This window comes from Enhydra lutris, unplaced genomic scaffold (genome assembly GCF_002288905.1).
Source record: "Enhydra lutris kenyoni isolate GAN:26980312 unplaced genomic scaffold, ASM228890v2 scaffoldscaffold6, whole genome shotgun sequence".
Classification (NCBI taxonomy): Eukaryota; Metazoa; Chordata; class Mammalia; order Carnivora; family Mustelidae; genus Enhydra; species Enhydra lutris.
The window spans coordinates 12,888,799-12,902,296 of NW_019154090.1; the positions used below are offsets into that span (position 1 = coordinate 12,888,799).

Genomic DNA, 13,498 nt, shown 5'->3' on the forward strand with positions numbered 1-13,498 from the left:
CGACAAGAGGAGGCTGAGAGTGCCCCCAGGACTAAAGGAAAGCTAGAACCATGGCCAGCCTAGAGAGACAAAGGCCCTGGGGTGCCTGGGATGCAAGGGAGGGAGCAGAGTTGGAGAAACATGCTGATTTCCTGCCTCAGCCTGCCCAGCAGAACTCCCATTGGCAGAACTAGCAGGAAGCCGGGGACTGGGCAGGTGCCACCTGTAGAGGCGAGACTGGCTTCCTGGGGCACAGAGCAGGGTGGAAAATGGATCTGAGGGACAAAGAGCAGCCCGCCCCAGGACCCTTCCTGCGGGAGGATGACAGGGGAAGGGGGTTGGTGATGCCTCGGAGCCTCCATACTGAGGTCATGACATGGCCCTGCCGAGCCCCACGCCCCTCAGTCTGCAGAACTCAGAGGACCTTAACCAAATCTCCATTCCTTTAGCTTTCAGAATATTTATTTGGCTCCTCCTCCTACTACATGACAGGCATAGTACTAAGGGCTGGGGACCCAGCTGGGATTAACGTAGGCCCACTTCCTACCCTTGTGGGGCTGAGCCTTTAGTGGGGAGAACTGGGCAACTAAGATAATTGCAGGTTGTAGTAGGGATTGTGGGGAGAATAAACACGGTTAGAAAATACAGAGAGTGCCTCACGTGGAGGGCACCACCTTAGATAGGGCAGTCCAGGCAGGCCTTTCTGAGGAGGTGGCGTTTGTGCCAAGACTTGACAGAGGAGAGTGGGCCCTGTATAGAAAATAAATCTGAAGGGCGCCTGGGTGGCTCAGTGGGTTAAGCCGCTGTCTTTGGCTCAGGTCATGATCTCAGGGTCCTGGGATTGAGCCCCGCATCAGGCTCTCTACTCAGCAGGAAGCCTGCTTCCCCCTCTCTCTCTCTGCCTGCCTCTCTGCCTACTTGTGATCTTTCTGTCAAATAAATAAAAATCTTCCAAAAAATTAAATTATATTTAAAAAGAAAAGAAATCTGGGAAAAGAATCTTCTAGGTTTAAGGAAGAACATGTGCAAAGGCCCTGGGGCAGGAACACACTTGATTTGTCAACAGAAAGAAGCCTGTGGGGTTGGGGAGCAACTGGGAGGAAGCAGGAGAGGTAGGAAGGGGCTAGATCTCCTGAATCACCTATAGGCCATGGTGGGGAGTGTGCATTGTATCCCTTGGGCTGGGGAAGCCAAGGTGGGGGTCTGAGCAAGTGAGGGACAGGACTGGGGCTAAAGTGAGGTGAGCGCCCCACGCTGGAGCCACCTGGAGTGAGTCCCTTCTATCTTGTGCCCGAACACCTTGCTGGTCTCAGCCTGGGCCATGCCTGCAGAGTGATCCTTGGGATTTACCTTTTAGGAAGATCCTCCCGGTGCCCTGGAGAGGATGGCGAATGAGGGCACAGTCAGGGGAAACGGGGGACCTCTTAAGGGGCTGTTGCAGTGGCACATCTCCTCCTATGGACCAGAGCCCTTGATGAGTTCCCTGAGATGGGACTTTGGTGGGGGGAGGTGGGCAGAGTCCTTCAAGGTCACACGGCCCCACCTCCAACAAGCTTGGTTTCCTCCTGGCACATCTGCTCGCTCACTGTCTCTCATTTTAAATAAATGAGACCTAAAGTCTATATCTGGAAAGACTTGAAGGCTCATTTCCTCAAGAAATAGAAAAATGACCACAGAGAGCAAAGAGCAGAACAAGATCAGACCTGCCCGAGCCAAGATGCACCATCCTGCCGTCCCTCCCACCTTTGCTGGTGACCGCATCAGACCTGGGGGGCCCAGGGGTGACCGAGGTCGCAACAGACTGTGACAGCTCTTCTCCTGTAGCTTTTTAGCCCTCAATTTTCTCTTGTGTGCTTTTGTTGATTCTACAAACTTCAAACTCATGTGAATAACTTGCCCAGCGATGGGATCTGTCTGCAGGGCGCCTTCACACACATCCCACTGGCTTGCGCTCCCTTAACATCTTGTCTCCCCATTTTATTCGCGGGAAAGCTTGAGGTTCCCTACTGGCTTGCTAGGGAGGATACCCGACTGGCAAGCGACACAGCTGGGACTGGGACGCATACAGGGTCGCTCAGCCCTGCACATCCACACCGGGCCTCAGCCACACGCTGCACTGCCCTAGAGCAGGGACTGTCCTGCTCACCTCTGCCTCTCCGCCCCACCACACCCCATCCCTCTCACCTCCAGGGAGGGTGGGGGAAGAAGGGAGGCCCAGAAATATCTGCTCCCCCAGTCTGGGCTCCTTGTTTTTCCTTACTCTGGGGCTGCTCTGCTGCTGAACTGGTTGGCGGATTCAGAGACAGGCTGGTTATCTGACTTGGACCCAGGGCTGCCCCCAGCATGTTCAGAAGACCGCTGGTCCAGGGGAGAACTCTGTCTGCAGAAGCAGTCACAGAAAGCTTTCCTGCCACAGTGTCGCGGGAGCACACTGCAAGTTCTTTCCTTCCCACTTTCTCACTGCTCTAGCTCCCCCTGATCAAAGGAACCCTCGGTGTCCATGCCAGAAATCATTATGCAAGCCCAAGCCGTCAGGCGGCCTTTACGTAAAGACTGACCTGATTCTTTTCCTCCTACTTTAGATCCGTGAGTAAAGCGGGAAGAAGCGACAAGAGACAGCCACAACACGCGACTTCAGACTCCTGGGTCCCGCAGGACGCCCGGATCGGCGGCCGGTAAAATGGCCCCGCCCAGCCTCCTGCTTTGCTTGTTGTCCGCCACCGTGTGCTCTCTGCTGGGGGGAAGTTCGGCGTTCCTGTCCCACCACCGCCTGAAAGGCAGGTTTCAGAGGGACCGCAGAAACATCCGGCCCAACATCATCCTGGTGCTGACGGACGACCAGGACGTGGAGCTGGGTAAGCAGCTGGCCCACAGGGCGCACCTCCCCGGCCAGGGCCACCGCGCTGGGGCTGAGGCTCCTGACGCAGGGCGGCTGGAGGAGACCCCGGGGAGCTCGCTGGGGTTTCAACCAAGTCACAGGGGTTGTCCCACACACATGCCTTTGCAGCTTGGTCCACAAGGCGAGGGGTCTCCGACTCATTCCTAAGGCAGAACCCTTTCTTGATTGCTCCAAAAGTCAGAAGAGATGTTTAGACCAATTTGTTATTTTCACATAGTTTCTATTGAGTACGTGCTGTGTGCCAGTGTTATAGGGCCTGGAACTTCAGTAATGAGTGAGACAGGCATAGACCTTACTGTCACGAAGTGAGGGACACAGGTAATAGCAGGGTCATAGGGACGATCATTTCAAGAAGGGAGAAAGGGGCTGTGCCAGATGGGGCTAGGGGGAGGGGGAGCCACTTTGGATTGGTAATCAGGGAGGGCCTCTCAGAGGCGGTGATGTTCGGGCTGACACTGAAACTAAGAAGGAACCAGCCAAGGGGGGGTGGTGTGTGTGTGTGTGTACGTACGTACATACGTACGTACATGTACCTGTGTGTACACACATGCATGTGTGGGCCCTTCTTCTCCAATCTTAACCACTTCAGGTGACCTCATCCTTGGTGGCATCCAGGGACAGGAAGGGCAGACACAATTTCTAATAACCTGACCCTGTTCACAAAGGTGGTGCCTCAGGACGATGAGCTTGGCCGCCTCCTATCCAGAGCTTCCTCCGCTCATGGTGCTTTGGCTCTGGGGAAAGTGGGTGAGGACAGGGACTCTCGCCAGGGTTTAGCTCGCTGGTACGGATGACAGGCGTGTCAGGGACTTCTCCAGCTGGTAGTCTCAGTGCCTTCATTACCCATGCAGGCCACCCCAGCCGCCACCTCCTTAACCCAGCAAGAGGCCATCCTGGCTCACCCCTGGCTCCGACCCTGCATTCCCACGCAAGACCACAAGGCCCCGCCCCAGCAGTGGGTGCTACACCTGCCCGAGGCTTTTCTCCCCACTTGTCCCCTTGCATGAGGACAAGCCCGCCACACATGAGGCTACCAAGAGCGAGCCCTCCAGAGTCTGTCTCAGCTGCACCTTCTGGTCCCAGGGGTTGAGCTCCATTGGTAGTTCCAGCTCACCGTTGGGGGGGGGGTCTCCCTCAGGAAATCTTCTTTCTCCCTAGCTTGTATCCGTTCCCCTGCCCCCACCCTGAAGTCACTGATTTTACCAGTTCTCTTTCTCAACAGGACCCCATACACAGAACTGCCCTATAGGAATATAACGGCCGCCTAAATGCAAATGACATAAGCAATTTTAAATTTTCCAGTGGCTACATTTTTTAATGCTTAAAAAAAAAAAAACAGGTGAAATTAATAATGTATTTTTGTTTAACCCCTTGTGTTCAGATGATTATCATCTCAACATGGAATCAATATAAAAAGTTCTTAAGGAGATAGTTTACATTTTTTATATTGTTTTTGAAATCTGGCCTGTAGTTTACACTTAGAGCACAATTCATTTAGGACTAGCCACCTAGCAGGTGCTCGGTAGCCGCTTATGGCTACTGTATTAGACAACACACGGCCTTGTGTGTTTTCCTCCTACACATTTTCCCTTCTAATCATTAGTGTCACTGTGTACTGTGAAGATCTGAGAAAAGCCTTTTAAGCAAGGGGAAGTAGCACGTGCAAAGGCCCTGAGGCAGAAGCAAGGAAAGGGATCGGGCTAGAGCCTGGGAAAGGGAGCTGGAATAGGAGACTAGAAAGAGAGTATGGAGCCATATCTTGGAGACTTTCATGGGTAGAGAGTGCCAATAGTTGACTAGGTGAGGGGTGGGCTTTTAGCCTCTATCCACTGTCAAAGGACAATTGAATATTATAGATGGCAACAAATGTAAATGTTTCCTGGCTAAGCCTTTGCTACCAAACCTGAGATTGTGGTGAAGATCCAACTTCCAAGTCTACACTCTTTTTGCATCCATTATTAAAAGCATGCATCACTCTTTTTAATTACTAAAAAAAAAAAAAATGACTTATATACATCCCAGTTGCTCTTTATAATGATTTGTATTAATGATCACAAGTATAGATTTTTCTCGGGGAGCTTATCAAGTGCAAGAAGTCTTTGTAGGCAGGAAGTAATCAAAGCCCAGAACCTTTATGACAGCTGAACACCCAGAATACCTATCTGTCCAGCAGCATCTAGCTTGAACCGTGTTTGATGACCATGGGGAGTCTACAGTCATGGCCATAGGGACGCAAATTTTGTTTCTGGTAGAATTTTGCAGAGAGTACTTGCATGTGGCACCCGGATCTCTGAGCTCAGGGGTCCTGCTTCACAGGGTCCCTCAACGGTGGTCATGCCTGAGAGTTCAAGGCTGCCCAGACACCCACTCGTGCATTCAGCAAGTATGTATTAAGCATCCAACCCTGTGCAGCACACTGTGAATTAGAGGGAATTAGAGGATGAGGGAGGAGCATTCCGGGTCAAGAGAATGGCAAGGCAAAGACACTATGGGAGTTAGCAATGAACTTGGTGGGTTAGGACAGAAGGAAGGCTATGGACTGGAGAGGGCCAGCATAGAAGTGGAGAGAGATGAGACCAGGAGTGAACTGGGGCCAGGTCGTGAGGGTCCTTGTGGTCCTGATGAGGGTTTTGAGTTTTAGTAAAATGGACATAGGTTAGGGGGCCTTTAGCAGGGGCTATGAGGTGACTCGGGTTCCAGCAGGATCCCTCTGGCTAGTATGTTCAATTTGGGATCGCCAAGAACAAGAGCAGAGACAGGGAGCCCCATTCAGAGGCTGCGGAAGTTGGGCAGGGGGTGACGGAGGCTTGGACTTGGGGCAGGAGCAGTCATAGGTGAGGCACCAACCAATGGTTGGATGAGGGGGTTAAGGAAAAGAGGAAGATCTAGGGCAACTCCTAGACTTTTAGCCCGAACCAAGGTGAATGGTGGAACAGCCACCCCCAGGAACAACACATTTTTGCTGCAGCAACGTGATCCAGCTAAGCCTGGTGCCAGAATGTGATCACACGTTTACATCTGTGACTCTCGAATAAAACCAAAGAATGTGCAAATATAGAAAAAGGATCTATGGACGTGATAAGGACACAGGAGGGAGGAGAGCAGGGAGAACCACGGCTAACTTAAAATACAGAGATTCACTCTCTTTGTTTTAAAGAGGGAGAGATTAAGTCACAGGAAAATGAAGTTTCTTGTCCAAGGTCACACCCACATGGCTAGACCGTGGCCAAGCAAGACTGAAAACCAGATCCTGTGGTCTTAAACACTGTTCCACTTAACCAGTCTCCTGGAGTAGCTGTTGAGTCGTTTCTAGAGTATTCGTGTGTGTGTTAGTTGGTGTTCACTGTCACAAATACCATTGCCGGGAATGTCTTTATACATGCATCTCAGCATACACGAGCAAGTGCTGCAAAGGGAGAAATTCCAGGCAGTGAATTCGGTGCGTGGAGAGCCCTCGCGTTCTGGGGCGTCTGTCAGCTCCCACAGCACAGCACCACCTTGCATAGACAAGCCAGTGCCTGCGAACCTTCCCTTCCACACTCGAGCCGCCCCCTCCCCAGCAGAACTGGCTTTTGAAGGAGGTTGTGTAGCTTTCAGGAGGTGAGGAATGGGAAGGTGGTAGTTGGGGGTGGGGGGGTGGGCTTTTTATAAACCACTAGACAGATCCAGATCAATAATGCATGTTCCAAAAAAGGCCAGCCCATTATCTCACAGTCTGCCACAACCGGCACACAGAGGGTGGTCCTAAAAAATTTATCGTCTGCTATTTTCTGCTCATTCGTGCGGCAGTTCTGATGGTTCTCAGGGCTGAAGGCTTCTCGACTGAGCTAATTCCAGGCTTCCTTCCAGTCCCGGGTGGAGAACAGCCGTCCATCCTAATTAGGGTCTGGTTGAGAGAACGGGGATGGGACACACAGAGGGGCTCGTCCTGCGTCTTCATTGCGAGGTTGGGGCAGGGGGAGGAGGGCCACAGACTCGTTTGCTCTTCGCTTTCTTGCATCTGGCGTCCTTCCCTGAGTTGTCACTCCAAAGTGTCACGTGCCCAGGGGAACTGGTTCCAGGGCACAGGGGTCAGTAAGCAGCCTCCATTATCAATACATTGTCCAGGTGATTGGGAAAATCCCTGCGTTTCAGTGATCCTTGGAGACCGGCAGGGGCTTGGCTCACCACCTTTACCAGAAAGATAAGAGAAGGAGAAGCACACAGAGGCTGGCGTCTTGTTTGCATCTGATGACCTTGAGTCAGAGAGGCTGGGTCACTGGGGAGCCCTGCTGGGGTTTACTGGTTGGATTCGATCCGGCCAAACCTTTGGTGAGCCTCAGTGGCTCAGACAGGCTCGGAGACCCCACGAGGAGTTAGACACAGTCCTCGTGGAGCGTTTGCAGCATCCCAGGGCCATCTGTTCCATTATTTGAGATTTTATTGAACTGGACTTACTTTTTGAAGCTTAAATAGTATTTGAGAAGGAAGTCTTAAATGATAACTGTAAATGAAAAACCAGTCTCCACTGCCTTTCGTGAAAGGTCACGGCAAAACCAAGTACAATGAGAGCAGCAGCGTTTTTGCATTCGGGCAAGAGGTTGCCTCCCACAAGGCTGGCATGGCTTTGTTATAAAAGCTGAGGGCAGCAGCACCTCCCTGAGATTTTCTCCTTGACCCGGTCAGCAGGATGGAAGCTGGGGAAAGGATGGACTTCCTTAAGTGTGAGCCATGGGCTTTTCGTATTGGAGCCCCACTAATACAGGGGCTCTTGTGTCTGAAGGTTAAGGAAACAGATTCCCCAAACCCCAGAATATCAGGGCTTATCTCCTAAGGGTCCACACGGGGTAGAAACAAGCTGCCTTTTTGAGGCCCTCTCAGATTGCCAGGTTCCAGGTGTGCCCCCCAAGAGAGTCATGCTGCTGTGGGTGATAAAAGGCCACCAAGCAGCAGTGTTAGCAGGGGGGCCACAGAAATGCCATGGAAACAAAGCATCGTTTCCATTCGTTGGATATAAGAACCCATGTTTCACAAACACTTTCTGTCAGTCTGAATTCTCTCAGTGACAAGTGACAGAAACCCAATTCAAACCAGACTGACCATACATCAAAAAAGGAGTTTATTCGACTCAGGTAAATAAAAAGTCCAAGTGTTTAAAAAAAAAAAAGTCCACATGTATTCTGAGCTTCAGGTGTGGCTGGATCCAGGAGCTCTGTCTGGCTCTCATCTGTCTCTCCATCTCCCTATTCTCAGTTCTCCTGCAAAGCGGCTTCACCCTCAACCCAGCTTCCCACCTGGCATCCATAGACCCGTGTTGATGGTACAGTGAGCCATCCTTGTGGAAAGAGTGTCTCTCTCCCATGTATACCAGTAAATGGCCCCAAATGAAGTATCTTAGATCTGGTCCTCCCCGGGACAGCTGGTCAGTCATGAACCATTCAGGGGAAGGGAATACAAGGATCAGCTGGCCTGGGTCACATGCACAGCCCTGGAGTCAGGAATGGGGCCAACCACACAGGAGCTGTGAGGACTCAGAAAGGGAGTAGGTGTGTTCCCTAAAGGGAAATTCAAGAGCTGGTGCCAGAAGAAGGCAGGTGCCAGGTGTACAGTCGAGTCCAGGAGATGCTCAGGGCACGCTCACAGGGCTCTCTCCAAAGCAGGGTGCTCACAGGACAAACAATTCATTCAGCGGGTATGTGCCAGAGGGGGTCCAGCAGCAAAAGAAATAGGCAAAATCTTTATTCTTACAGAGCTTACATACTAATGCAAGAGTTAATAAAAAATATTTATAAAGTATATAGTACCTACAGTAGTAAAAAGGGGCAAGGGGGATAAAGCAAGGAAGGGAAGTCAGCAAGGAGAGGGAAAGGGAGAGTGATGATATTATGGAGACATCTGGGCAAAGAAAGTAAAGGAGCCAGTCAAGGGAGTTCCCCTAGGAAGAGCAACCAGGCAGAGGGAACCGTGGGTGCAAAGGCCCTGAGGCAGAAAACAGTCCCACCAGGCTCACAGAGCAGCAGGGAAGTCAGGACAGCAGAGCAGTGTGAGCAAGGACGAGGTCTGAGAGGTAATGGATTGGTGGTGGAAGGGTATATCATGCAGGGTCTTTGAACCAGAGAGAGGATTGAGGCTTTCTGGGTGATACAGATACCAGTAGAGGACACTGAGCCGAGGAGGAACATTATCTGACTTGTGTGTTAATATGGTCCCTCTGGCTATGATATGGAGAGGGATGTAATAAGAGCAGGGAGCCCAGCAAGGGGTCTCCTGCTGGAGTCCAAGCATGAGATGATGGTGGCTCAGACCAGAGTTGGGGGGGAAGCAGAGGCTGCGCCTCGTTATCAGGTAGAGCTGATAAGATATGCTGATGGACCTGATGTGGAGCAGTGGGTGAGAGGAGTCATGAATAACTCCCAGGTTTGGGCATGAATGACTACAAGGAGGGATTCTCTATTCACAGAGATGGGGAGAGCTCTGGTCAGGAGCTCAGTGCGGTTTCTGGACTGGGTAAGATGCAGGGGCTGGAAAAATGAGGAGGAGCTGTCCAAGGCAGTCAGCTCTGAGAGTCACAAGTTCAGAGAAGAGGCCCAGGCCTGCATGGGCTGGGACTGAGGGAGGGCCAGGGAAGGGGCAAGAAGTGTATGTAGATTGTGTGCCTGTCTGTGCTTTACTGGCTCCAAGACCTTTACCAGATTCCCAGAGGGGTCTCTGATCTTGAAAGTTCCAGGCCCCCAGCCCAGAGGGCTGCCTCGTAGGAGAGGCTGGCTTTTGAGAAAAAGCCTGGGGAGGGTTCCTGGCCAGATGCTTGTTTTCTCCTTTCTATCTGTGAACGCAAGGAAACCACACCCTGTGCCGCAGACCGATCTCCAGAAATCAATTCTAAGTTTCAGGCTCCGGTACTCTGTAGGGGCCAAATGGCTGGAAGCCTAGGACAGCTTGCCCAGATTCCGGACACCAGATCAGTGTAACTTCCAACTCAGCCTCTCTAAGATACCAACTCCTGACATTCCTGCCATTTCTCACTGGAGTCACAAAAACATGTGGGGGCAGGTTATCTCAGGAGGAAGAAAGGCTCATCTAGACCCACCCTGGTGTTCAACTTCCAAGCACATTCCTACAAGACTTTTTTTTTTTTTTTTTCCATTCAGCAACACTTGGGAGATCACTTAAATTCTGGAAGCTAAGTATATCAGGATTCGGTTTGGCTGCATATAAAAGAAAATATAAAGTAACAGTGGCTTGAGCAAGGTAGAATTTTGCTTCTCACTCACATAAAAATATCTGGAAATTGGCATTCCAGGGCTGGCATGGAGGCGTCAAGGTTATCAAGCACACGAGCTCCTCCGCCACTCTGTTCTGCCACGCTTGTTGTGTGGCTTCTCCCATTAAGGTCATCTCATGGTTCAGAACGGCTGCTGGAGCTCCAGCTATCAGAGCCACATTCCAGGCATCACAGAAAGAGGAAGCAAAAGGGTAAAAAGAATGGACTTCGAGTTAAGTCAGCTCCCTTTAAGGACCTCATTCCAGACATCACGTACAACACAGACAGAGCTTACTTAATTAGCCACACGATCTCAGCAAGAAATGTGGGGCACACTCAAATTTGGATTATTCAAGGACAGTTTAACTATATTTTGCCAAAGTGTGAGCAAGCAAGTGTGGGGAAATCTATTTAGTAACATTAGAGCCATTCCTACCCCAAGACCAAGGGGATGAGGGGAGCAAATGGTTACTGGAAGACCGAGGGCCACCCAGCAGGAGCTGTCCCCCTCTGTTGATACCACAGGGAGAGAAAAGGAGGGTTGCATACCCCAACGTCCTTTTTCTCTTCTACTGATATCCTCCCAAGGCCTTCCAGTGATCCATTCCAGTCGAAAGCCAGAGAGTAAAGAGAGTTGTGGATACAGCCCATCTAGGTCAGCTCCCTGGGCTGGATCATTGGACAGAGAACAGATCTAGAAGAACACAGGGAGGACCACTTGCACATTTAGCTGCAAGGCGGTCTGGGAAATGGATTTCCTAGCTAGGTGCATTAAAGATGAAAATCAGGGCCTGTTAGGAAGGAGATCATACACTGGCGGACAACCAGGGTCTCTCCCCGCACCAGAGATCAGGAGCAAGGGTCCCAGTGAGGGGCAGCACCTCTGGGGGGGAATGGCGGGGGTGTTGTACGAAGGGCACTGGTGACACCTGCACCATGAGAAGGAGACAGTCACATGGGAATTTGGGGGAGGACCATCCCAGGCACCAGGATAAGTGCAGGAGCCACGTGGCAGGAATGGGCTTGCCAGGAACTTGGAGGAGGACAGCAGGACCCGGGGAGTGAGGGGGAGAATGATAGGGGAATGTCTGAATTTTATTCCAAAACCCGTGGAAAGTCACTGAGCTGTTCTAAGCAGGTCAATATTCATGATTCGTGTTTTCAGTGGCTCAGTCTGGCTGCAGGCACGAAATCAGAATCAGGGAGACCAGTGGGGGCTCCAGGTGGGAGCCCAGGGATGCTCTGCAGAGGTAGTAAGGGGACGGAGCCAGTTCTGTTTGGAGGGTCAGCAGGCAGGGCTTGTGGCTGGATTGCAAGGGGGAGGGAAGGAGAATCGAGAATCACTCAGAGGTTTCAGCTGAGCGGATGGCAGATGGCGGTGGTGTTTACAGAGAAAGGGACATGGGGGAGGAGGAGGAACAGGTTTTCAGGCTCCGGTCAGACATTCCCCTGCTTTGCACTCATCGCCACCAGGCCAGTGGCTAGGTGACTGGCTCTATGTAGCCCATGAGGACAGGTTGGCAAAACACCCCCGGAGGCCTTGCCTCATCGAAGACACAGCCTCTGGCAAGGAGCAGGATGTGGGTGGAGCTCCTCAGAGAGGCAGTGACCGGTGACTGCCGAGCGCCATTGATGATTCCCACGGCCTGCCCTTTCCCAGGGCCTCTGGGCCACTTCCCTTCCATTCAGAAGTGCTGTAGCACAATTTGCTCCCAGAAGCTTCATGGCCAGAGCTAGCAGAAGGCAGAGGAGGAAAAATTAACTTGAGGATCTCTCTGACAGTCCAGTGTTCATTAATGAAATGCCAACACGCCCTCTCCGACACCTGCTTCCTTGACGTCGGGTTGAGGAACCGATTTCGAGCCTCGGCTTCTTGGAGCTGAAACCAGCAACAGTATTTGCCTGTATTTGGTGACATCCCCGCCTCAGGAGCGCCTCCCCCTTTGCCCCGCTGTGAGGACAAGTGGTCCGAGCAGAGGGTCCCCGGCATCCGGTGTGTTTCTTCTGGGTCGATCTGGAGGCACAGTAGTCGCCAACTGACAGCAGTGAGCCCATTCTGGTGCGAGGAGGGGCATCAGATGGCATTGTCCGGGAGACAATGGAGTCCCTCTGCCCAGGTGTGGCCTCTGTTTCTGATGCTCACCCCTCCCCCACCCTGCTGGGCACAGAGCTATTCGGGGCTCAGCCTCCCTGTGGTTGTTAAACAGTCTGCGGGGGCAGGCTACTCACAAGCTGATCCGGTGACATTGTGGGCATTCCAGGGACACTCGAGGACCCGATGAGGGCGGCCACGGGAATTCCAGCCTGGCCGGCAGTCACCAGTGGCAGGAGAACAGCACAGGACACAGGTGCTTTGCCACCTGTGGCCTGAGTTAATGGCCCTTCCCCCTCCCCCGACCTGCCAGTCTAGGTCAAGGTTCTGTTCTAGCCTAGAGGCAGACCCACAGCTCTCCTCCTCCTCTTAAAGCCTGCTCTCTTGTGGGGCTCTGGGTCACAGTAAGTGTTACTTTGGAGGTTTACTTAGTTGGTCCCTTCAGCTGAAATAGAAGCAGTACAGCTTGTAAACTCAGTGCCTCCAAGGGCCCGGCAGGTCCAGTAAATGTGGAAAGTGGGGAGCGGGAAGAACCAGAGTGGACCTTCTAAACTGGGCCCTTGCTACTCCGGTCCACTCACCTTTGGACTCATCAAGGCCAGATCTCTGTCTTTTTCAAGCAAAGCCAGATAGCTGGATTGATTTGAAATCTCCCTATTTAAAAAAAAAAAAAAAAAAAAGTTCTCAATTTTTCAAACACCTTTTAAGCACAACTAAGTTGAACACACAGGCCAGATTCTGTCCAGAGGCACTCTGTGAACTGTGTTACCCAGGACTTGGGAGCTACGATAACTAAAATTTGTAACAGCATGTATTAAATGCTTTTGGTATGCCTCGTACTGCAGTAAAGGTATTTTCCTCAGTTAAATTTTGGAACATCCCATGGGGAAGAGGCAGACAAGGACACTGAAGTATATGAGAGAGTTAAATCATTTGCACAAGGTATCTGGTTCATAGGATTTGGCAAAGTCTGGATTTGAACTCAGGCCAGGTACCTCTAGAGCCCTTCCCAGCATACTGCATAAGGTGACAGAGAGTATTCTAGAATTGTCCTTGAATTTCACAGTCAAAAGAAATCTTCTACCTAAAGCTATTCAAGTGCTATATTTTTACAGACAGAAAATGAAAGCCCAGAGAAAGTCAGTGGTTTCATAAGACGGCTCACACTTTGTTTTGTGGGCTCTTTGATACCCAGAGTGTACAGACGAGGGAGGGCCCCGTGTTCCATCCAGAACAGAAGCACACATGTGTGCATTACACCCACAAACACATTCAGCAGTGGAACCTG

At 51.5% G+C, this 13,498-nt stretch overlaps 1 protein-coding gene across 3 annotated transcripts in view; it reads left to right on the forward strand.

Moving 5' to 3' along the window:
* Nucleotides 1-13,498, forward strand: part of LOC111141851 (sulfatase 2) — a 112,273-nt gene that overhangs the window by 23,783 nt on the left and 74,992 nt on the right. For all 3 annotated transcript variants that reach the window (XM_022494693.1, XM_022494691.1, XM_022494692.1), the window contains exon 2: nt 2,562-2,834. In XM_022494693.1, coding sequence (XP_022350401.1) covers nt 2,660-2,834 — 175 coding nt within the window. In that variant the 5' untranslated portion in view covers nt 2,562-2,659. The remainder of the gene's footprint in view (nt 1-2,561; nt 2,835-13,498) is intronic.